The sequence below is a fragment of the Chiloscyllium plagiosum genome, chromosome 1 (genome assembly GCF_004010195.1).
Source record: "Chiloscyllium plagiosum isolate BGI_BamShark_2017 chromosome 1, ASM401019v2, whole genome shotgun sequence".
Taxonomy (NCBI): domain Eukaryota; kingdom Metazoa; phylum Chordata; class Chondrichthyes; order Orectolobiformes; family Hemiscylliidae; genus Chiloscyllium; species Chiloscyllium plagiosum.
In genome coordinates, this window is record NC_057710.1 from 41,832,022 (window position 1) to 41,858,401 (window position 26,380).

Consider the following 26,380-nt stretch of genomic DNA (forward strand, 5'->3'; position numbering starts at 1 on the left):
GTGCAGTCCTTGTATGGTATTTTGTACACTACATTCGTCTTGCTCATGTTGGGTATCGGTTCCTTCGTTCTGGTGAGTTGTTGTCTGAGCGTGGCTGTTGGTTTGGACAACCAGAAGCGGCAGGGACAGACCACTATAAACACCGGAGGAAACATCAAAGAAGCGCTTCGCAGGAGGCTCCCAAGCACTGATGATGTCGCCTAGCCAGGGGACGAAACGTTTGCAACAAAAACTTCCAGCTTGGCGAACAGAACCACAACTTCTTAAAATATTTTTGACAGGGTCTGGTCTGGATCATAGCGCCAGGGTCTGGCTTGCTTTTGAAACCAGATTTTCTGAACATGTGTGCCCAATGACCTTTGATGTCACATACTTTGCAGATGTGAAACAATGCTGAGCAAGTCTGGATAGTTGTGAAAAACCACGTCTCTGACAGATGTTGTTGGTTTGATGCACTTGACTGACCTTAGCAACAGTGTCATCTATACCTAAAGCATGTAATTGATGCTGGCCAGTCTTATGGTTTCCTGTTGGTGTCCATTTCCAGTAAGACATCAACAGTATGGCTCTTTGCCTTGCCCAGAAGCTCTTACCTGACTTTTAATCATGTAGAAATGATTAGCAAATTGATTAATCTCTATGGAAGGTTTTCATTAGATCATAAAATCATTACAGTGCAGAAAGAGGCCATTTAACCTACCAAGTCCACACCTATCATCCAAAGAGTATCCAACACAGACATTTACCCTAACCCCGTAATCCCACATTTACCATGGCTTGCTCACCCAGTCTACACATCCTTGGATGTTATGGGCAATTTAGTATGGCCAATCCACCCGACTAGCACATCTTTGGACTGTGGGAGGAAACTGGAGCACCTGGAGGAAACCCATGCAGACACAGGAGAATGTGCCAACTCCTCACAGACAGTTGCCAGAGGCTGGAATCAAATCAGGACCCTGGTGCTGTGAGGCAGCAGTGCTAATCACTGAGCTACTGTGCCATTTTCTTCAAAGGAATCACACTCACTCCTTTGCTGCAGCATCTTACATCCAATTCATCAACAAGGCTCTTGTAGTTAAAAACGGAAAAACTGCAGATACTAGAAATCTGAAACAAAACAAAAATTGCTGGAAAAGCTCAGCAGGTCTGGCAGCATCTATGGAGAGAAATCAGAGTTAACATTTTGGTTCAGGCGACCCTTCTTCAGAGCTGATGTTTAGGCTTTTGTAGTTGTCTGTATGACCTGGGTTGAAGTCTGTTAATCTGGAAGTTGATTCGTAGCTTGAACTGGTCTTCAAACACTCTTCAGATCTTGTATGTATCTTTTTTTAAATCATCTCTTGGAAAGATTAAATGCAGTTAAGCTGTAAAACTCTTCCTTAATGATAGTAAAGAAGATGTTTAGAGGTCTCCTCTCAGGATCATATATTGCTTAATCTGTGAAAGAAAGCTACATATATTTTGCTTAAATTGTTGTAACTGAGTGAAGATGTCACTCACTGCTCAATCCGTAACCAAATGTTTGGCTTCTGTTTCTTCTTGAAAGCTTGCAGACATTTTTGTTGAAGTGGAATGCAGGGCTTGTTCACAGAATTATAGAACAGTGACTGCTCAGAATGAGGCCGTTTGAGCAATCAGCTCTGCACCAACTCTCGAAATTAGCATCATGACTTAATTCCATTGTCCTGCCTTTTCTCCCATTCCCTTGCACACTGTTTCCATTCAAACAATCATCTACTGCATCCTTGAATAACTTAATTGTACTTCTTCCACCATGTTTTCGTGCATCACATTCCATACCTGACCACACATTGTGTGAAAACATTTTTCTCACATCATATTTACTTCTTTTACAAATCACTTAACATCTGTGCCTTCTAGCTATTGGTCCTTTTATGAATGGGAACAGTTTCTCCCTGTTTGTTCTGTTCAGCTCCTTTAAGATTTTAAAACATTCAATCATATCTTCTCTGAGCTTCCTTTTCACTGAGGAGATCATAACTGAATTTTCTCATCTCTCGAACCATTCTCGTAAACCTCTTCTTGACTCTCCCCTGTGTTTTCAAATAATTCCTGTAGTGTGGTGCCCAGGTCTGTACTCAGTACTCAATACTCAGCTATACACAAGACCAGCTGAGGTCGAACACGTGTCTTATACAAGTTCAGCATCACATCCTTGCTCTTATATTCTATGTCACTGTAAATAAAGTCTAGGATTCGGTATACGTTGTTGTTGTCTGTCCATGTTACTTCGACCAAAAATGCATCATACAGTCATAGAACATAGAAAAGTAGAGCACAGAACAGGCCTTCGGCCCACAATGTTGTGCCGAGGATTATTCCTAATCAAAAATAAAATAACCTAACTTACGCACCCCTCAATTCACTGCTATCCATGTGCACGTCCAGCAGTCGCTTAAATGTCCCTAATAACTCTGTTTCCACCACCACTGCTGGCAAAGCACTTTATGCATTCACATCACATTAAGAATCTGCCTCTGATATCTCCTCTATACCTTCCTCCTAATATCTTAAAACTATGACCCCTCATGCCAGTCAATCCTGCCCTGGGGAAGTCTCTGGCTATCGACTCTATCAATATCTCTCATTACCGATCTTCCTCCTTCTCTCCAGAGAGAAACGTCTAAGCTTAGTCAACCTCTCTACATAAGACAAGCCCTCCAGTCCAGGCAGCATCCTGGTAAACTTCCTTTGTACCCTCTCCAAAGCCTCCGTATCTTTTCTATAATAGGATGACCATAACTGGACACAATATTCCAAGTGTGGTCTCACCAGGGACTTGTAGCAAAACCTTGCAGCTCTTAAACTCGATCCCCCTGTTAATGAAAGCCAAAACACCATATGCTTTCTTAACAACCCTCTCCACTTGGGTGGCAACTTTGGGGGATCTATGCACTTGAACACCAACTGTTCCTCCATAACTGCCAAGAATCCTGCCTTTAATCGTTTATTCAGCTTTCAAGTTCGACGTTCCAAAGTGCCTCACTTCGCATTTATCCAGGTTGAACGCCATCTGCCATTTCTCAGCCCAGCTCTGCATCCTGTCTATGTTGCGCTGCAGCCTGCAATAGCCCTCGATACTATCAACGGTACCTCCAATCTTCGTGTCATTAGCAAATTTTCTAACCCACCCCTCAACCTCCTCATCCAAGTCATTTATAAAAACTACAAAGAGCAGAGGCCCAAGAACAGAGCCCTGAGGGACACCACTCACCACTGACCTCCAGGCAGAATACTTTCCATCTACAACCACTCTCTGCTTTCTGTCCGCCAACCAATTCTGAATCCAGACAGCTAAATCTCCTATATCTCATACCTCCTAACTTTATGAATGAGCCTACCGTGGGGAACCCTTGCTGAAGTCAACATACACCATATCTACTTCTCGATCTTCGTCAACCTGCCTCGTCACCTCCTCAAAGAACTCAATAAGATTTGTGAGGTATGATCTGCCCCTCACAAAGCCATGCTGACTGCCTTTAATCATGCTATGCTTTTCCAAGTAGTCATAAATCCTATCCCTCAGAATTCTTTCCAAAACCTTGCTGACCACAGCTGTAAGACTGACTGGTCTGTAATTGCCAGGGATTTCCCTATTCCCCTTCTTGAAAAGAGGAACAACATTCACCTCCTTCCAATCCTCCAGTACGACTCCCGTGGACAGTGAGGAAGCAAAGATCTTCGCCAGCAGCTTAGCAACCTCCATTCTCGCTTCCTGGAGCAGCCTGGGATAAATTTGGTCTGGCCCTGAGGACTTATCAATCTTAATGTTTGCCAAATTTTTGTGCACATCAACTTCATTAATCTTGATCTGGTCAAGCCTGTTTCCCTGCTCCTCAAAATTCTCATTCACAACAAGTCCCTTTCCTTCATGAAAACCGAAGCAAAAGACTCATTTAGGGCTTTCCCTATCTGCACTCCACGCACAAGTTCCCTACATTATCCCTGACTGGCCCTACCTTCTCCCTGATCATTCTCTTATTCCTTATGTATGAGTAAAATACCTTTGGGTTCTCCCTAATCCTTCCTGCCAAGCCTTTCTTGTGCTCCCTCCTGGTTCTCCTCAGTCCATTTCTGAGCTCTTTTCTAGCAATCCTGTAATCCTGTCAAGTTGTGCTAGACCGTGGCTTCCCCAGCTTACATAAGCTGCCTTCTTCCTTTTGACGAGAAGTTCCTCTGTTCTCGTCATCCAAGGCTCCTTACTCTTAACCCTTCTTGCCTGTCTCAGAGGAACAAATTTATGCATCACTCGCAACAACTGCTCCTTAAACAGTCTCCACATGTTTGTTGTGCCCTTTCTGTGGAACAATTGCTTCCAATCTATACTTCCCAACCCCTGTCTCATAGTGTCATAATTTTCTTTTCCCCAATTAAATATCTTATCATGGTAACTGCTCCTTTCCCTCTCCATGGCTATGGTAAATGTGAGGCAGTTTGGTCACTCACCAAAGTGTTCTCCCACCGTGAGATCTGACACCTGTCCTGGCTCATTGCCGAGCACCAAATCCAAAATGGCCTCTCCCCTCATCAGCGTGTCTACATACTGATTAAGGAAACCCTCCTGAACACACTGACAAAATTGGCTCCGTCCAACCCATCTGCACTAAGAAGGTTCCAGTCAATATTGGGAAAATTGAAGTCACCCATAACAACAACCCTGCTATATGTGCACTTTTCCAAAATCTGCTGGCCTATGAGTTCTTCAATCTGCCTGCTGCTATTAGGGTGTCTGTAGAAAACCCCCAATGAGGTGGTTGCTCCTTTGCTGTTCCTAACTTCCACCCATACTGACTCCGTAGATAAATCTTCCTTGACAACCTTCATTTCTGTAGCTGTGATGCACTGTGATGCAGTTATAGAGTCATACAGACCCTTGTCTACAAGGGATCTTACCAATTTTTATCGATGCACTACAGAAAGCCTTCTTCATGATGCATCAGAACTTGGTATAACAACTGCTCTTTCAATGACTGTACTACAGAGAATCATGAATACAGCCCAACTCACCCATGCTGACAAGACATCCCAATCTGACCTCATCCCATTTGCTAGCATTTGGCTCATATCCCTCTAAACCCTTCCTATTCATATACTCATCCAGATGCCTTTTAAATGTTGCAATTATACCAACCTCTACCACTTCCTCTAGCAGCTCATTCCATGCATGCACCAGCCTCTGCGTGAAAAAGATACCTCTTAGGTCTGTTTTAAATCTTTCCTCTCTTACTTTGACCTGATGCCCTCTAAGTTTAGAGTCCCCCACACTAGGTGAAAGACTTTGGCTATTCATCCTGTCCATACCCCTCTATATGGTTGCTTCCCTCAGCCTCCAACCCTCCAGGGAAAATAGTCCCAGTCCTTTCAGCCTATCCCCATACCATTGCAATTCTCTGCATTGAAAGCAATTTGCCATCTATCTGCCCACTTCCCCCTTCCATCTGTCCATATCCTTTTCAATTCCACATTGTTGAATTGATGCATTTCATGATGCATGCGAACTCTGTTTAAGAACTGCTCTTCCCATGACTGTGCAAAACTACAGAGAATCATGAATACAGCCAAATCCATCACGCAAACCAGTCTTCCATCCATTGACTTCATCTATATTTCCCACTTCCTCAGGAAAGCAACCAACATAAACAAAGACCTCTCCCACCCCAGATATAGTCTCTTCTACCCTTTTCCGTCAGGCAGAAGAAATCAAAGTTTGAATGAACGCATGAACAGATTCAAAAATAGTTTCTTCCCCAGTGTTGTCAGACCTTTGAACGGACCTCTCAAATGTTCTCTCTTGCTGCACCCGCTCTGTGGCTGTAATACGATGTTCTGTTCAGCTACCCTGATGCACTTCGTACAGTATGATCTGCCTGTATAGCACCCAAAGCAATATTTTTCACTGCATCTTAGTACATGTGACAACCATCAGTTAATCACCTGCATGCCTTGAAATTATTCCCACATACCATGATGTGGATCATTACTATATAGCAGGAAGAGCAAGGGTCCTAATACCCATGCCAGTGAAACACCATTACAAGCCTTTCTTCAGCCCTAAAATATCCATTATCAATTACTATTTGAACTCTATCTTTCAATAATTTTGTGTTCACATCACTGCTACACATTTCATAACATAAGCTATAACCTTTCTCATAGCAGCTGCTGTTTACTCCTCTTTATTATTCTTTAGCTATTCTTTATGTTTGTTTTTCCTTCTCTTGCTTCTATTTTACAATACTTTGCAGTGTTGTAGCCTCTTTATTGAGCGCTGTTGCTTTTAGAACAGTGTCTTTAATAAATAAAGTCCTTGGAGAAGCAGGTGTCAGCCACTAGAGGGGTTTCACATGAATGAAGGAGTGATGAGCTTTGATAGGGAGGTCACTGTGTTTAAACTGATGGCACCCTTTGACTGCTCATTTTAATTTTAGATTGTAAATAAAAAATGTCTGGCTGCTAAAGTAACTCCAAAGAGGCTGGTATCACTTCACCAAGTCATCCCTTGTTTAAATGTGGATAGTCCTTGTCACTAATCCAGCTCTCAGAGCCAAGTCTCAGAGTGAACAGTACCTCTGACACTCCTGTTTATATATTTTTATATTTTTTATATTCTTTTCCCCCACTCTACTGCCTAACTGCGGTACAGCTTATATTTTCCCCAGCCCCCATGTTGTGTGTGTGCAGGTGTGAGACACAGTGTAAGACATCAAGTGTATGAACCTATATTCAGTTTCCACCACCAGGAAGAAAGAAAACACCAGGTCGCCAGTGACAAGCAGTGCCCTTCACATCAAAGGGCAATGCTGCGTGATCAAACAGTGAAGGGGAGGGCAGGGGTTAAATCAAAATAGAGTTGGAGGAGGAAATAAAACGCTCCATTTGCGGTGCAAACCTCTCTCTGTAAATCTCGAGGTTATTGGTAGACATTGTGTCCTCCTTCTCCAGAGACACCAGGACACAGACATAACCATGGAAGAGGGCAGGCAATTGGCCATAACAACCCCCTTCACAGATACTCCTGTTTATATCTGTCAGCCAGAGCTCCCTGATTTGATCATGTTAACAGGCACCAATCAGGGAATTCGTAGTCTATGAGGTCCACCTCGCTGACCTCATTAAACTCAATACATCCTTTCCCCTCTGAGTCTGAGTACATAGACAAGTTCTTTTTGTTTTGTAGCTCCTTCTGGAACATTTTAACACTGGATGAGTTCTTCCAACTGTGATGGCACTATGACTTTAAGAGGTTTTTTTTATGCAGAAAGGCTGAGACAGACGTGGGAAGTGGGCTGCTCAAAGCCAATAAAGTAAATAGTTTGTGAGGCCTTGGGTTTTTTAAAAAGTTGGAACAATGGAAGCAGCCTGAATGGGTGAGGTCAAGCTCCCACAGAGCCGAAAGTTTTAGTTTTAGCTTTCTGCAGTGGCTGGGTCTTGAAGCTGGGCATCGAAGCTTTTATTCCTCTGTCTGTTACAGCTAGAAGCTGGGATTCTCTTCCTGCTGTTAGAATTGCAGGTGAGACAATTATTTTACTGAATTTGCTTTTGCTAAGAATGTGTTTATGGGATGTAACTGTATTGGAACAGTTAATTAGGGTGTTTTGCTTAAAGTTGGTAGTTTGACAAATTGAATTGCATCTGAAAGAGTCGAGACTATCTTTTTTAATATAGTTTGAGGGGGTTTGGTCTGATCCATAACATAATTCTGCCTCTGATACTGGCCGGGATGTCTCAAGAAGAAAGCATTCTCCTCTTCAGGCATCAAAAACATCGAGATAGCGACATCTGCTATGTCCATCTCAGATTCTGAGATATCGTCAACGCTTGATGGAGGGAGAGAACCCACGGGTTTCAGAACAGTTGGAAAGACTGCTCCTACACCGTTCGCTTTCATATGGTCCACGTGCTTATTCCCAAACTTTACACATCACTGGAGCTGACCTCGCATCGATCATCTAGGAGAAAGTGAGGACTGCAGATGCTGGAGATTAGAGTTGAAGAGTCTGGTGCTGAAAAAGCACAGCCGGTCAGGCAGCACCTGAGGACCAGGAGAGTCAACAGTTCGAGCATAACCCTTTCATGAGGAATGAGGTCATTTCTAGCACCACGCTCTTCGACTCACATCGATCATGCCTTCACCCATCCCTGTGAAGTAAACGGTCTCTCTCACTTAGCAGAATCTTGTATCAAATTTGATGTTGCTGATGTTGTTTCACCCTTCCCTCCACCCCCCCACCCCCCCTTCCACCCCTTCGCACCCACTCCACCCCACCCTCCAACACCCAGGGCCAGGAAGATCAGATTTCAACTGGTGTGGATACTTCTCCCTATTCACAATCTTGCTGGAGCTATCCCTGTAGTTGCATGAGGTGTGGTCCCATAATCAAATAGAAACCAGGACAGTTTGGTACCGAATGAAGCTGTAGGCTCTTTCTTTAAGCCTGCCTTCAAAGTTTGGATTGCTCTTTCTGCTGGACCACTGGATTATAGAAGGTATGAAGCTGTCCTTATATATTGAATGCAATTTGCCTTTAGGAAATACTCAGATTCCCTGCTGATAAATGTTATCTGTGACCAACATTTCTGGGAGTCCATGTACTGCAAAAGATGCACATAATTTTCCTACCATTGTTCCTGTGTTTGACGAATGAAGTCTATGCATATCCAGTCCCTTTAAGTGGGCATACACAATGACTAAGCACATTGAGCCAATGAAAGGACCTGGATAGTCGACGTGTAACAGGGTTTACAAGGCCATTCCCATGAATGTGGGATAGCTGCTGGTAGTAAGTTTTGCCCTTGTTAGCACTCTGGGTATTGCCCCACTAATGTGGCTATGTCTGCATCCAGTCCTGGCCAATTGACATAACCTCTTGCCAACATCTTCATTTTGGAACCCCTGGTGGAGTTCAGCCAATATCTGGTGGTGACCTTTGCTTGGGACAATCAATGTAGTTCCCCATAATAATATGCCATCTCAATTGGGATCTGGTCTCTTGAAGTCCAACTTCTGATGGTGACGCCTCTTTGGTTTCCCCCGTCATGACCAGCTGTTTCAGTTTTGCCAGGACCAGACCTTTCTGCATCCAAAGTCTGATATTGTCAGCTGTGACTGGAAGTGTATCCAGTAAATGTAAAGCTATTAAAGACTGTTCCAATGGCGGTGATGTACCTACTAGCAGGAAGTGACTCAATGCATCCTGGATGATATTCCAATTGTAATTATATGCAATTCATGTTCAAGTCCATTGCTGAATTTGGCCTGAAGCTACGGGAGACACTGAGGAGAAAGTGAGGTCTGCAAATGCTGGAGATCAGAGCTGGAAATGTGTTGCTGGAAAAGCGCAGCAGGTCAGGCAGCATCCAGGGAACAGGAGAATTGACGTTTCGGGCATAAGCCCTTCTTCCTTGTTTAAGGAGACCTGTCAGGGGTTTGTGGTCCGTTATTATAAATTTACATCCATAAAGGTATTGATGGAACTTCTTGACTCCAAATATGAACACCAAACCTTCCTTTTCTATCTGGGCACCTTTTCACTCTGCACTAGCCACAAAGTCTGGATGCATACACTATTGGGCATTCATATCCATGGGGCTACTTACAAGCTAATACCATCCAATGGCATACAAGGAGGAATTGTATGTCAATACCAGATCAAAGTTGGGATCATAGTGTGCCAACACCTTAGAGGATGATAGCTGTTTCCTTACTTCCCTGGAAGCTATGTCTTGGCTACATGACCAATTCAAAGGCTGACCCTTTAAGACTTGATGCAAAAGTGCCAGGATGGAGGCCAGGTTATACATTAACTTTCCATAATGATTCACCAGACCAAGAAAAGACATAAGTTCTGGTATTGATGTGGGAACTGGGGCACCTTTGATTGCCCTCGCTTTATCTTCCAACGGGTGTAACCTGATCTTGTCAACTCTGTAGCCCAAGTAGGTCACTTGGGGTGACTTGAACACACATTTTTCCTTTCTAAAGTGTACATCCACCTAAGAGAAATGTCCAAGGACTATGTCCAAGCACTCTCAGTGCTCCTTATTGGTCTTCCCTGTTGTTAGCATATTATCTAAGTGGCAATCTGGGGTAGACCCCATAAAATGTTATCCATCGTCTGCTGAAAAATTGCACAGACTGATGATACCCCAAATGGCATTGTTGATATTGGTACAAACCCTTATGGGTATTAATTGCAGCATAAATCTGAGAATCCTCATCTGACTGCATTTACATTTATGCATGGCTCATAGGGTGGCATGGTGGCACTACTACCTCACAGTGCCAGGGATCCACGTTCGATTCCAGCCTCAGGTGACTGTCTGTGTAGAGTTTGCACATTCTCCTGTAAAGGTTCCCCAGTATACATTCTCTGTCTAGCTGAGGTCTTGCAAATTTAAGTGTTGGAGTCCAGAGTTCTTTTAAAGAAAGAGAGAGGTAGAGTATCGACTGAATCATAATTTGGAGATGCCGGTGTTGGACTGGGGTGTGGGTTTCCTCTGGGTACTCTGATTTCCTCCCACAATCCAAAGATGTGCAGGTTAGGTGAATTGGCAGTATTAAATTGCCCATCGTGTTCAGATTTATATAGGTTAAGTATATTAGTCAGGGGTAAATGTAGAGTAATAGGGTAGGGGTACAGGTCTGCTGTGGGTTATTCTTCGGAGTGTTGGTGTTGACTTGTTGGGCCAAAGGACCTGTTTCCACACTGTAGGGATTCTGTGATGGTGATTCTATGTTCAGCTTTGCGAAGGACAGTCCCCTGCCAGCTTTGTGTATAAATCCACTATGCGAGGGATTGGGCATTTATCCAGCTGCGAAAAGCTGTTTACTGTTTGTTCAAATTCCCACACAGAGCCAAACCAACTCATTGGGCTTCATAATCAATACGACTGATGCTGCCCATTATGCAAACTGGACGGTTTGACGACTTCTTACTTTTCCAGACTGCTGATTTTCGTCTCTACTTTTACCTGTAAGGCCCACTGGATGGGGAATTGTGGAATTGTGGAATTGCTTCTCAGTCAACATGCAAGGTGGCCTTTCTCCTTTGATATTCCCTAGACATTCCTAAAATTCTTCTGGGTATTTAATTAAGATTTCACTGAGGTAGCCATGTTCTATTCAAAAATAATGAACCAATCCAGGTGAATCTTTCTCAACAAATTTGCCCCATCAAGCTTGAGCCTGGGCCTTTTACTACAGTTAGTGGTAACTGAACCAGGTGCTTCTGATAAGAGTTCGGAACTGAAGTTATACCCTTAATCTGTAAAGGTTCCCCAGTATACATTCTCTGTCTAGCTGAGGTCTTGCAAACTTAAGGGTTGGAGTCCAGAGTTTTTTTAAAGAAAGAGAGAGGTAGAGTATCAACTGAATCATAATTTGGAGATGCCGGTGTTGGACTGGGGTGTACAAAGTTTTTGACTGAGTCATAGAATCACTACAGTGTGGAAACAGGCCCTTCGGCCCAACAAGTCCACACCAACCCTCCGAAGAGTAACCCACCCAGACCCATTCTCCTACCCTATTTCTCTACATTTACCCCTGACTAATGCACCTCATCTGCTCATCCCTGAATACTATGTGCAATATAGCTGGTTAATTCACCTAACTTGCACATCTTTGGACTGTGGGAGGAAACCAGAGCACCCGGAGAAAACCCACGCAGACACAGAGAGAATGTGCAAACTCCATGCAGACAGTCGCCTGAATTGAACCTGGGTGCCTGGCGCTGTGAGGCAAAAGTGCTAACCACTGAGCTACTGTGCCACCTCTGACTGCTTCAGAACAGATCTGTATAATTTTCTTGAACTTTATGTGAAAAGAAGGTAAGTCTGTCTCCAGATTGTTTAATTTATGGATCAGTACTCACACAAACTGGTTGCTGTTAGTTTTCTGAATGTTTTGAGATCCCACTCTGTGATCTTCAGTGAAGTTTCCTAGGTCTGCAAACAAGATCTCGGAGTCTTTTATAAGCAGGGATTGTTGCTTAGCACCACACTATCATAATGTGATATAATATGGTATATTTGGAGTTGTTTCTTCATAAACAGCCAATATTTATAACTGAGATCTGCCTTGCCTTTTACATTTATTGATTCTGATTATGATAATCCATCACATAAGAACAAGGCAAGGGTAATATAATGCTAAAGTATTCAACAGATATTTATTCCAGCTCCTGGAATCTCAGGCACTTGAATGTCTGCACCAAAACCAAGAAATGTGGGGGATGTAATCTGTAACAATTTCCATCAGAGTGTCATGCTGAAGGGGGACTTAGTAAGATGAGTAATCATGAACAGGCCTGTACTGCATTCTAGATGTGAGACATAATATGACAAAGGTAAGAAAGAAAAGGGAGAGGTGATGAAAGGCAGTGGTACTGAACAGAGATGTCTCTGCTGCACGACACTGTACCCTCTTTCTGCCTCTTTCCAAGAGAAGGACCTCTCCTCTCTTTTTCCTGACTCCAGCATTAGATCCAGGTTGGCTTTGAAGAAGTGAGGCTCTCCCTTCGCTATGGTAACAGGCCTCCAGCCCCTCTCACTGGGCACCTCACTTACCTCAGATGAAGTGGAAGACTTTAGCACTTTCTACAGGTGTCTGCCTCAGGAATGGCTGCTGTGGGAATTCCAAACCAATATGACCCATTTTCTCTTCCCTTCCCATTGGTGTAGTAGACAGGAAACTCCACAATTAAAGGCTCACTCCAGCAAAAATCTCAACTTCAATAAATTCTCCCAATTGGACACAGGTTTCCAATCCGAAAACAAACCTCGGTCCCGTTATTTCTGGGATGTGGGTGTCACTGGCTGACCAGTATTTATTGACAGTTCCTAATTCAAAAGGTAGTGGTGAGCTGACTTCTTGAACTGCTGCAGCCCACCTGCTGTGGGTTGGCCCACAATGCCATTGGGTAAGGAATCCAGGATTTTGACCCGGCAACAGTGAAAGAACGGCGATATATTTACCTGCCTTTATAGCAAACATGTTCTCTAAGTTGACTTCAGAAATTTTGACTTCAGAAAACAAAGTATTTCTGAATTCTAGTACTCCCCTTAATCTTTGCTGCACTGAGTTTTGTTATCTACAAACTTTGAGCATACTCTCTGTACATTTAAATTCTGGTTGTTAATATATATCAAACTGAGCAGTGGTTGTATCAACTTCAGGGACTGCCCTGTATATTGTGTTATCATCTGAAATACAACCTTTCACCATTCCTCACAGCTTCTATTCCTTAGTTAATCTTGGAGTCAGTCTGTTACTCTGTCTTGAGTTCCACGAGCTTCACATTTCTTGTACTCTATTTATGTGACAATGTATCAAATGTTGTTTGAATGTCCATCGACAAATCAGATAAATTTAATCACCCATCTCAGTTACTTCATCAAAGACCTCAAGCAATTTAATCAAACACAACTTGTTTTTAACAAAAAAAGGCTGTAAATCAGAAACAAAAACAGAAATTGCTGGAAAATCTCAGCAGGTCTGGCAGCATCTGTGGCAAGAAAGCAGAGTTAATATTTCTGGTCCAGTGACCCTTCTTCAGCCCTCTTTTTAACAAATCCTGGCTGTCATTTATTCATTAACACATTTTTCCAATGAACAATGAATCTTATCTCAGATTGCTCTCTTTAAATGTTTCCCAGTCACCAACATTAGGCTGACTGTTTTGTAGGTACTTTTTTCCTTTCCTCCTTACCTCCACACTACCGCCGAACTGCTGTAGTGCTTATTTTCCCCCAGCACCCATAATGTGTGTGTGCAGGTGTAGGACACAGTGAAAAACCACAGATGCTTAAATCTTTATTTGTATTCCACCACCAGGAAGAAAGGAAACACCCAAATGGCCAGTGACAAGCAATGCCCTTCAGTTGCTATTTTCCTTCCCTCTCCTCTTGTTAGCTGTCATCCATTCCTTTCCTACCCATATCTAAGGAGCATTGATGTACTTTGTCTTTGTTTCATTGTGCAGTGATTGGAACCAGCTAGATCTCATTGACTACAAGATCTTTGATCAGAGTTGTTAGCTCTTGCTGACCAATATAAATAAGGGATGAGCAATGCACTCTGTGAAGGGGGCTGCTTGTCACTGGCTACCCTTGTGTTTCCTTTCTTCCTGGTGGTGGAAAAAAGAATGAAGAATAAAGATTTGTACACACCTGTGATTTTTCACTATGTCTCACACCTGCACACGCACAACATGGGTGCTGGGGAAAATATAAGTTAGGCGATAGTGTGGGGGTAAAAAAATACAGAAGAAAATAAAACAAGAGTCTCCTCAGTTTAAAAATATATAAATAAGGGATTTAGAATCACCTCAGTTGAGGGGATTGACTCTGAGCTAGATGGCTACAACCAGTATACTGTGCACAAGCAAATAAAAGGTGACTTGGTGACTGGATACCAGCCTCTGTGCAGTTACAGAGTCATCATTGTTTCAAACTTGGCAATGACTGATCTTTCAGACCTTAAGAGGTGAAAAGTTATCTCAAGGTCTGCTTCTGGAACTTTCGTAAAAAAAACCTGACATTACAGCCCATTAATTTCTGAATGTGTTTTAATATGGAAAAACTATATTCTTGTGCATTTGCTAATTTTTGTGGAAGTAAGTAGCAGTGAATTCAAAGGAAAGGACACTTTTATCTAATCTGTTTCTACACTTTTCCTAAAATTAGCAAATGTTAGAAAATATGCCCCAAAGTGAGTCAGATCAAAAAAAAGCAACGTAATCTAAAATTAGTGCTATTAATTAAAAAAATTATAATAATGGTACATTATAAGAATAGGCACTGACAGGAGTAGGTACAATTGTCAGCATTAATCAATATGTATTGTGAAGCTGTTTCATTTGTGGCTGTCATATTGAAGATTTTATAATTGGAGTGAATGCTATGTCAGATCTGAGACACAAATTGTTGCTTCAGGAAAGGGGTTTCACTCTCCTGTGTTATTTTGTGTGAATGGTTACTAGTCATACTGGTAGAATTGCTTCGTTCCAAACTGTGAAGGGACCATTTGCAGCATGTCTGTGCAATGGAAAATACATGCCAGATGAAATTGCGAATTGGGTGACACCTCATAAATTTGTCATTAATCTGTCATTTGCATTATGCCTCTGTCCTGGGAGTTGAATTCTTTGATTTGACATTTGAAATATCTGATTACCCAACTGCAGAGTAGAAATTTATTTGTCGAAGTTTCTTATATTTGTTCTGAATATCAGGAGAGAGAGAGATCTAATTATTCGCTTCATCACTTTTCTATAGCTTCACTGTTACAGTGAAAAAAAGATACATTTTATAGGATCTGTTGATCTATCAGAAATAAAATAAAACTAAATTGTTAAACATTCTCTTCCTTTATTTTCAGAATTCTGCCACTATATATATACATGATGTGCTTATATGTTGGAATGTATTCACTTATTCCCTGGAAGTCTTTTGGAGAAAATGCAAAATCCCAGTTGGATAACTGCAAGAGATCTTGGTGGACAAACATGTTGTTTCTTAACAACTTTGTTATGATTGAGCAACGTGTAGGTTCAGTCTCTATAGAAATGTAGACAGTTTCTTATTTGCATATCTTTTAATGCATACATCTTGGGTTTCCATTATTCTTCAAGTCAAATTAATTATGTTGTATCTGTGATGCAATATTAAATTAGTTCAGAGCTATAATTATTGGGAAAGATAATGGCCTCTATTTGTATCCACTTGGTGAGTGGCAGAGAGTTGGGGAATAGTTAAAATTGGAAAAAAAACAGTTTACAATCCTAATTACATGCTGCCATTTTTAGAGAAACTGGTTTTATCATATTTAAATTGAACTTCTGTGATGTTACTGATGCTCCAAATTTAATCAACAAATGACTTGCAGGTTTTCTAGGGCCTGGAAAATCTGGAAAGCAAAAAAGAATGGTCATCTGCCAGCTCCAACAGGTCACTGTATTTTAAAGCATACTTATACATCAGGAACTGCAGATGTCATAGAACCACATAAACTAGGAGCATGTCATTCAGCTCTGCTGTGCCATTTGATAAGATCATGGCTGATCCTGTAACCCAATGCCATAGTCCTGCTTTCTCCCAAATTCCTCAGTGTCTTTAAATCTAAAAATGTATCCATTTTTGTTTTGAATATGTTCAACGGCTTGGTCTCCATTTGCAGTATAGAATTCCCAGATTCACTACCTTTTTGAGTGAAGAATTCTGTTTCTCATCCCAATGCTAAATGGCCTACTGTGTATGCTGAAACTTGGACCCTTGGCTCCAGAATCCCCAACTAGAGAAAACAATTTGCCTTCATCTAATCTGTCCAGTGCTGTTAGAATGTTATGCATTTCAATCAGATCCCCCTTTCAACCTTCTAAACTCCAGTGAAAATAGTGGAATCAAGCTCTCCTTATAGGAGAGTCTTGCCATCCCTGGTATCAACCTCGTGAACTTCCACTACAGTCCCTCAATGTCAAGTGCACCTTTTCTTTCATAGGAAGACCAAAATTGCATGCAATCTTCCAGGTGTGGTCTCACCAAGGCCCCTAAAATGTCCCCTTCTCCCAAAATGACTGAGGTGACCACAACTCACCACACCGTAACCACTGATCTACTGCCTTCTAAACACCCTCACCTTGGCCTCTCTTTGTCCCTTACTTCTGGGTTTGATCACCCACCTTTCCCATTCCTGAAATCTAGGTTCCATTCTTAACAGCCTCTTGTCAAGTTGACTAATGACTGAACAGGAGATTTTATTTTATTCAGCAATTACTTTATGATGCCATCAGTGCTGGATGCTCCATGAGCTGCAGTGCAACCCTGGATTGTCCCCAATCCCTGATAGGTATTAGGGCCAATCATTCAATGTATTGTTAGAATGAACATGGGGTATGTAGAAGACTAGAACATTAGATTGTAAGTGTATCAATGCCCCAGTTTTAATGGTCACCAACAATACTCATGAGGAGGCTGTCCATAAAAGTTTAGCAAATGCTTTCATACAGTTTTCCTACAATCAGTTTTAAATTGGTATTGTTTATAGGAGGTCTTTTGGATGTTTGCAGCAGAATTTCTGTCTGGTTTATTGGTTCTGTCAGAATCCTATCACAGATCCTTGAAAAAGGTATGTAGTGTCACAGGGCATAATACTGTATGACCATGCATTTTGCCATCTCATGGTGATCACCTATAGCCTGATTCGGCCAAAGATCTATCCATGCTGATAAGTCTTAATGCTCTTCATCTTCCCTTGGTCTCAATTGTAGTTCAGTGATATCCCTGATGGTGTCTGCTTGCAGTTTAGATGGCATCAGGTCATGCTCTCTGTAGATAATACAACTGGGTTCACAGGAATCCTATCTGACAAGATGTCCAAGATCTTCTGGGAACACCTGGAAAGATTGCCTCAACTGCTGTATGAGAGGGACAGAAAATTTCCCCTGAAACTTTTGGTGCTGGTTATGATGGGCCCCCAACATCAATTAATCCTTTGCTGTGCTCAAATTCCATTCCAAAAAAGATAGAGGGTTTCTTGACTAGGACATTTTGTGAAATGAAAGAAACCATTGCAGATTTATTATGACATAACTTACCAAGAAAAACTATGTTTGCAGTGCATGGGTTGGACATGGTACCTTGCAAATGACTTCCAGTTTTACATCACAACACCAGTTTTCATCTTTCTTCTTTACAAGTAAGTGTTATTATTTAGTGATTTACTGTTCCTGTTTTAAGAAAAACATTAAATGCCCAGTGGTTGTTCCCTTTTGCTCCCTGTTTTCCTGATTGGACACCTTTCGGTTGATAGATTTTGAGCATCACCTCAGATACTGGAGTGTTGATTTCAGTTACTTTGCAGAGCTCTGTTTACTCAACACTGGCAATCTCTGGACCCGCTTTATAGATAACTTGTCAGAGGGAGGCAAAATGATTCACACATATGGAGTCCTTATAAAATGCCCATTAAGGGGATGGGCAAAATTAGTATATGTGGCCAAGTAGAGTTAGATCAGTGGTTAACACTGCTGCCTCACAGCATCAGGTTGGGTTTGATTCCACTCCTGGGCTATTGTCTGTGTGGAGTCTGCAGCTTCTTCCCATGTCTGCGTGAGTTTCCTTTGGGTGCCCCAGTTTTCTCCCACAGTCCAAGACGTGCAGGTTAGGTGCATTGGTGAAGCTGAATTGCCCATAGTGTCCAGGATGTGCAGGCTGGGTGAGTTAGTCATTGGACATGCAGTATTACAGGGATGGGGTGGGTCTGAGTGTGGTGCTCTTCAGGGACTTGGTGTGGACTCGATGGACCAAATGACTTGCTTCTACACTGTAGTGATTCTAAAAAACCAGGGGCCATGGTTCCTGGGCCGATCTTCTGGCCATTATGGTCACAGATTACATAAATGAAACAGTGAAAGACAGGAAACAAACTTCAAACCACAACAGCAGAGGCAGTAGCTGTCCTGGCTGTTGGTTTGTAAGTCAAGAGTGCATCTCCCCTGCCACTTACTTTTGGGATGCCTCACTTCCACTTGCACCACTCAGGACCTGGCAGGCCAGTTCTGCTCCTTTCTTGGGACTGCATACACTCTTCCAGATATTGGGTCCTTTACCGTTGAGCCTTCTCATCTCCTTAGAACTTCACAAGCAACAATCCAGATGATTGTTTGTTCTGTTCCCTGTGATGTGAGACCCTGCCCACTGCTTGTTTAATACTAGCAATGGAAGAATGAGCTGTTAAGCTGTTAAAATAGCATTAGAAGATCATCCATGAGTTATCTTGGAGTGGAGTTAGGAAGGCAGTGGGATCTCACTCACCCATCTTTATTCTTCATTAAATACTCAAGATGGGGGAGGACACAAGATTTGCCACAATTAGTTCTGTTGTGAAGTTCTGAAATGCATTTTCATGAACAAGCCATTCTTAAGTAATGCTTGGCACTAATTTTAAATTACTTCAAGAAGTCATAAGAATATCTGGTCGGCATGGACGGGTTGGACCAAAGGGTTTGTTTCCATGCTGTACATCTCTAATATTCAAATGGAATCTCACTAAAATATTCGGCTATTGGTTGAAAATCTAGCTGAGGGGTTTGATGCTGATACAGGGGGAGGGTCTGAGAAAATTATCTTTGTTAACTTGATTAGACTTTGGGTGACTTGACCTTAGAAGAATTTCTTCATGGTGTCAATCCATGGTGGAAAATAACTGTCTTTGCCATTGCTCACCAAGTTGAGTAGGATCCTTTTATGTTAAAGATTGGAAATATTAACTTCTCTGTCTGTTTTTAGGAATAGGTTGTTAATGATTGCCCTTGCAGGATTTCTGTTGTTGACTTGTTTCATTGTCACTGCTTTGATATCCTGGTTCTTCAAACTGCCAATAGGACTTCACTTTGATTCCAGGTAAGTGTTGAATCTAATATATTGTTATAGATCTAGGCATTAACCCTGGATCGATATACACCCAGAAGTTACTGTCAAAATATTGAAGGACTAAATGCTTGATGAGGTTACATGACATTGCTACATTTATTAATAGAAGTGATATCCTGTTTGCTTCTTAAGCTGGGGCGGCACGGTGGCGCAGTGGTTAGCACTGCTACCTCACAGTGCTAGAGATCTGGGTTCCATTCCCGCCTCAGGCAACTGTCTGTGTGGGGTTTGCACATTCTCCATGTGTCTGTGTGGACACCCTCTGGGTGCTCTGGTTTCCTCCCACAGTCCAAAAATGTGCAGGTTAGGTAAATTGACCATGCTAAACTGCCCATAGTGTTAAGGGAAGGGGTAAATGTAGGGGAATGGGTCTGGGTGGGTTGCTTTTCGGAGGGTCAGTGTGGACTTGTTGGGCCAAAGGGCCTGTTTCCACACTGTAAGTAATTTAATCTAATCTAAACTTTAGTCAGAGCTGCTCCTGTTCTACTGTCAGATCTCCATAAATGGGATTTCCATCACTGGGAAGTAGGAGCAGATCTGAGATAACTCCTGGCTAATGTGTCCAATAAAGGAGCAGAAGGATGAATATCATTCAAGGGTATGAAACATTCAACTACTCAGATCACCAACAGTCATTTCCAGGAAACAATCTCACGTCATAGTCAACATAGAGCAGGGTTAAATGAATGAACAAGTGTACAAATTAAGAACAGGTGAAGGACATTCAGCCCTCTAACCTGCTCCATATTCAAATGTTCATAGCTGATCTGATCATATCACATTCCTGCCTCTCAGAAGTAAACTTTCACCCCCTTGGTATTCAAAAATCTATCTTATTCATTGTTAAAAGTTTTTCAAGACTCTGCTTCCACTGCTTTTTGAGGCTATTTTGGAGTCACATGATGTATACCTCATATATGAGCTTCTGCTTTCTAGTTTACTCAAATGAGCTGAATTTTTAAGCCTGGATGGTAAAGGGCAAGTATAGAATTTTATGTCACTGGTCAGCCAGTTCCTAGGCACAACTGCCTGGTGTCATTTTCCTGAAGGTGGGATGAAGGATGGGATAAGTAAGATGACTGAATGACCATATAAGATGGAGAAGAGGGCAGCTTCTAGAGGTGACATCCTGTGACAGATGCACAATCCCCCAAAAATCTCAGAATATGGCCATTTCTGAAGCAGCCCCATCAATGCTGCACCAAACTTTAGTTCCTAAAACAGTCTATAGAATCACCTCTTGATGGCTGTTCTGGTTATAAAGGTAAGAGAGAGAGACAGAGAGAGCCAAGCCTTAAATGGGATTCAAAGGAGATCTATGACACTAATTTTTTGTATGGTAAGCCCGAGGTGAGAAGAAACTTGGGCCATTTATTTAGTCCTGAAAGGAGATGGCTAAGAAATCACCTCATGCAGTAAATAAGAAATAAAATGTTATGGAAAGTGTAAATCTTGAAAACTACTGCAAAGTAAACTATAATAGTGTTACAAGAGGATTAGGATCAATCTTGAAGTCACACATGCATGAAGACATTGAAAGTTTTGAACAAAATGAATCGGAATGTTCCCGCTGAGAATTAATTTGATAACATTGTTTTAAAATTCATTTAAGTTTTGTTACTAAACATGATTTTATATTTGTCTTCAGACTGCTTACATATGGGGTTTACAACATACAATACTACGTAAAGCCTTATTGCCGCTATGGTCCATTTTTAATTGGAATTATGTTGGGCATTTTATTGCATCACAGAGAAACATCTTTGCTGAAAACCAAGGTACTTATTGTGTTGCGTGGTGGTAAAAACTTGAAAATATGTATCTGTTTGTAAGGAACTGGGATATTCACTTAAAGCTGACCTATAAATGGTTAAATTCTAAAGCTTTGTGGTTATATGATGTGTACATTGCAGGTGGACTAGCAGTTTTGAGAATGCAGTCTCAGGGTTTGGCTCAATACTCCAATCACCCTTCCATCAATTACAACACAGGGGTGCAGTAACTTGATTGCCATGGCATCCTGTGTAAATCCCCCTAAATGTTGCAAGCAGTTAGTTTGCTGCCTGGATATCACTATTTTGCCCAAAACAAACATATAGGCATATAACAGCAAAGTCACAATTTAACAAAATTTATTTTATAACTAAAAACATGTCATTGGATAGGGGGTAACACTTCAATTTTGTCCAATCACCTATACATTTGTTATTATATCAATACTTGTTTGGTCGTTGCTCCTCTGACCTTCATTCAGCTACAAATATTACATATTACTCCCACAGTCCATATACTTTCTATAATGGTCACAACATCAAGATCGCTAAAGCTGCCAACACCATCCTCTGTGATCATTATCTTGGAATGCTATCCTTTCTTATCTCCTTAACTTCCACCAGTCACTCAAAATCCGATCACCTTCCCTCTATTGGGTCACACACCTAATGATTTTCTTGAAAAAGACAATTATACAAATCAAAGTAGATAAAAATGGGCCAGCATGGCATGCAGCCTAAACCATTAATGTAACTCAGAAGTTACGTAGTAATATGCTGACAGTGGGATCCATTTAGAATCCTAGTAGTCACCATTCAAGATTCCACATAGTTGGAAACAGGACCGACTTCAGCAATTCTTTACATTCTCTCTGACCTGTGAAAGCTCCACACAATATATCATATTTAAATACCTCATTTATAGAACAGCACATCGTTGCCCTGGCAACATTTTCCAGTTTGAACATACCCCTGTATACACTTGGATCCTTGACTTTGGCTTTCTGTATATGCCGTCTCCCTCTGCTCCTGCAATAGCACGAGAATCTTCAACTATCTCAGTCCACTTCTGGAAATCTTCCTTAAACTTTTCCAGCTCACAACCTCCCTACCTGCTTTCCTGAAATCTTCCATATGACCAAACCTTCAGTGTCCTGCTCTAATATTCTCATAAAGGCTCAGTGTCCATTCCTCTTCTCTGTAATGTTCCAATGAGTGCTGATTAATGTTAAATGGAAATTATCATTACTGCTCATTGATGACAGTGAAATACTTTCTTTTCCAGGCTTCTGTTGTTGGTGGTTGGCTGTGCTGTCTGGGCACTATGATTGCTGTGATAGCATTAGGCTATGCTCTAGATGATTCAACTGAAACCTACTCTGTTCTTCCTGTGCTGTATCAGGCACTACACAGATCTGCATGGGCTGCTGCGGTTGGATGGATCATACTTGCATGTGAAGAAGGATATGGAGGTATAATTCTTTAGTAGCAGTGAGTTTCAGACAGCCCTTGGAACATTTTACAATTGTCAAAGGTTTTTCAAAGATGTCTTCAGACTTTCTCTATTGATTCACTGGACAACATCTGTGATTCCCTGCAAGGGCATCTGGCAGAGGCCTTTTCTCCAAAGGAACAAGAATGAGTCCATTTGAACCGTACTAATGCACCTCCTGATAACTATATTGAGTGGGATTGATAGTATTGGGAACAGATTGCATTGATATAATGCTTAACTGGGGAAACATTGAAAGAAATGTTCCAGAGTCAAAGTCGGGTAGATTGAGAATAAATAAAGTTTTACTGACATTTACGAAGCAAGTTGCAAAATCACATAAGGTTTAAGGAAATACTTTTCAAGCATAGGATCAGCATATTAAAAGCAGAGTTCAGGGAGGTGTATTTAGATGGAAGTTACAATGTGACAACAGGGCAACGACGTGAAGGGAGTTTAAAACAAGGCTGATTGACATCCAATCTCGGATGGGCTACAGTTTCCTCCATTTAAAAACCGGAAAGACTGAAGACATTTAAATTGCAGCTAGCTTTGTGGATTTGGACTGATAATGTGCCTACCCAACTGATCAACTCTTGTGGGTTGTAACACAGCTTTCTAAGAGTTACTCAATCACAGTCCGGAGCAGGAACCTTAGGGATTTTTGTTTTCCTAGTTCAGGTGTGTTGAGAGTAATTCCTTCCCATCGTGGTTGCAACCTTCCAAAACCAAAGCATTATACTTTATGTGGATTGTCTTCATACTAGGTAGAACATAAAGTAACAGAATCAATTGTGCCTGTTTTTCTGCCCTAAAGTTTACATCATATAGATTTTAGAAAGGCCTTGTGCTAATACAATTTTTCATGAAGCCTGGCAGGCTACACAGTTTATGTCAGAATCTGAAGTCGATCTACCACAGTTGACAGAGTTTACAATGGTGGCTACTCTGCTATTTTTCACTACAGAGATCAAACTATCAACAGTGAGGTATACACTGCCAGCCATCACCAGGCCAGTGAAAGACAGAGAACAGTGTTAAACCAGAATCATTTTATTCAATGTTATTGCATTTGTAGCTTTCTGAGAAAATAGAGTTTTAATGCATTTCTAAAAAAGAAACCTAAATTCATAAGAAATATTCTAGTCAACTGACCTATTAAAAAAAATTCTCATTTACTGTTAAATGGGAACTGAGTAATGAGTATGAATGTGGTACCTGTCACAATCAGATTGCACCTAGAAACCAGGCAATGCTTGATGCACTCCATGTGTGTGCAAACATCTACTGAATGCTGGCAGCCTTTAATGTCAGCTTTAAGGTCAAATCCTGTTTTGGACTCTTTGAGATGGTTAAGAATGGAACTTGTGTGTACGCAATAAACCACGTATATAATGTGAAGACTAAAAGAAAATGACAGGATGACTTAATTAATAATTGGGGCAGTTTTAGTCACTTTTTTTCTACTTCACCAAGATGTGTGCAAATTGGGACTTCTGTAGTGTAGGTGAAGAACTCTAACAGCTTGTCACCTGCAGGAACATGAGTAATGCAAAAATAATTAGATGCAGTAGTTCCTTAAATCACACTCCCAGATGAGACTGTTACTTTTATTCTAAAATCCTGTTAAGGACTAAAAACTTTTTTTTGTTAAAGTGGACAAATGGAAAACAAAGGCACGTAGAGAATGAAAATGAGATTTCACAGTTTCGAACAAGCTAAACTTTACTATACAAGGTTAGAAAAGTTAGATGATCTATTATGTCTGAATATGAATATATATAAAACTCAGACTCAAAAATTGGGATGAACATGAGGTGATTATTGAGTGACAGTCATACTGTAGTTTAACACCCGACAGACTGGACTTTAAGTGGTTGATGCAGCCAAAACCGATTCTACCTAAATACTGATAATGAGTCACCAAATGTCATTACAGCTTTGTCTCCCATTTGGCCATTTCCAATTCTTCATTTTCAAAGACCTCGTCCTGGAACATATGAGCATTTGTTTTGGTTTGATTTCTTCTGCTGAGACTGCATCCCATTGAACTTCTGAGACTGCATTACAGCACCCATCAGCAAAGTTGCTTTGAAAAGGTTGGAGTGCATCATGACAATGCCTCTACTAATCAGAGTCTACTTGTCAGCCAATCAGCAATCTCATGTCTTGCATTATGAATATTGTTTTTTTTCCTAGGAATTTGTATTCTTGTGAAATGTCCTGATGAATGCAAGTTAGAAAGCTTTGTCAGTATGTCTTTTTTTCAATAATTTTCATGTTCTGTGCAATCAAACCATTTGTAAACATTTAATTGTTTTCCAAGTTTATTAGAGGTATTATTTAATTGCAATTCTTAAACAAAATTGGGTGGCATGGTGGCACAGTGGTTAGCACTGCTGCCTCACGGCGCCAGAGACCCGGGTTCAATTCCCGCCTCAGGCGACTGTCTGTGTGGAGTTTGCACATTCTCCCTGTGTCTGCGTGGGTTTCCTCCGGGTGCTCCGGTTTCCTCCCACAGTCCAAAGATGTGCAGGTCAGGTGAATTGGTCATGCTAAATTGCCTGTTAGGTGAAGGGGTAAATGTAGGGGAATTGGTCTGGGTGAGTTGCTCTTTGGAGGGTCAGTGTGGACGTATTGGGCCGAAGGGCCTGTTTCCACACTGTAAGTAATCTAATCTTAAAAAAAAAGTGGGCGGCACGCTGGTTAGCACTGCTGCCTCACAGCACCAGAGACCCGGGTTCAATTCCAGACTCAGGCGACTGACTGTGTGGAATTTGTGCATTCTCCCCGTGTCTGTGTGGGTTTCCTCCGGGTGCTCCGGTTTCCTCCCACAGTCCAAAAATGTGCAGGTTAGGTGAATTGGCCATGCTAAATTGCCCGTAATGTTAGGTGAAGGGATAAATGGGAGGGTCGCTCTTCGGAGGGTCAGTGTAGACTTGTTGGGCCGAAGGGCCTGTTTCCACACTCTAAGTATTCTAAACTGCAATAACTTTCTTTCAATGAGAGATCAAGGTGAACAGTCAAGACCCCTAGAATAGGAGAATAGTAAACTTGAAAAGTTGAGCAGGGATAAAGTAGCAAATTGAAAAATAGGATGTCAGAATTTTGCATGTCTATAACTTGTTCAAAATGAGGGAAGCTGAAGAATGGGCATTGAATAAGTCTGAAACCCTTAGAAAGAATTAAACTATAGAGTTCAATAGTAGTAAAAGAAGGAGGAAGAGTTTATGGAGTGACACATTTGAAATGTCGGTGCAACATGAAAGGAAGGCTCAGATGGGTATAGTCATAGTAAAATAAATGAATATGAGATGGAAGCACAAGAGACAGAGGGAAGCAAAAGAGTAATTGTTTGTCAATTTGCAATTTTTTTCCTCATAACTTCTCAAAGAGAACTGCATTAAAATGACTACAGATACAAAAAAAGCTATTCAGACTTGGTATATCCGTGGCCTGCTGCTTCTTGTCTTGGACATAGAGCTGAACCTTGCCAGCAAGCCTGACGTGTACCTATCTTTCTTCTGGCGGGCCCACCACTCGCGCTGTACATCCAGCGGGTCAGCGGGCTCCCAGCCTGAGCGAAGCATAGCCTTAATAAGTGTCTTATTCTTGTCGGCTATAAAACGGGTAAGGGAACCCTCTGGCCCCCAATCTAGGTCTT

General features: G+C 41.6%; 1 protein-coding gene across 2 annotated transcripts in view; it reads left to right on the forward strand.

Annotated features, from left to right (window-relative positions):
• oacyl (O-acyltransferase like) overlaps positions 1-26,380 on the forward strand; it is a 69,930-nt gene that overhangs the window by 34,924 nt on the left and 8,626 nt on the right. For both annotated transcript variants that reach the window (XM_043680107.1, XM_043680188.1), the window contains 5 exons: positions 15,401-15,566; positions 17,637-17,716; positions 19,309-19,422; positions 21,101-21,230; positions 22,510-22,696. In XM_043680107.1, coding sequence (XP_043536042.1) covers positions 15,401-15,566; positions 17,637-17,716; positions 19,309-19,422; positions 21,101-21,230; positions 22,510-22,696 — 677 coding nt within the window. The remainder of the gene's footprint in view (positions 1-15,400; positions 15,567-17,636; positions 17,717-19,308; positions 19,423-21,100; positions 21,231-22,509; positions 22,697-26,380) is intronic.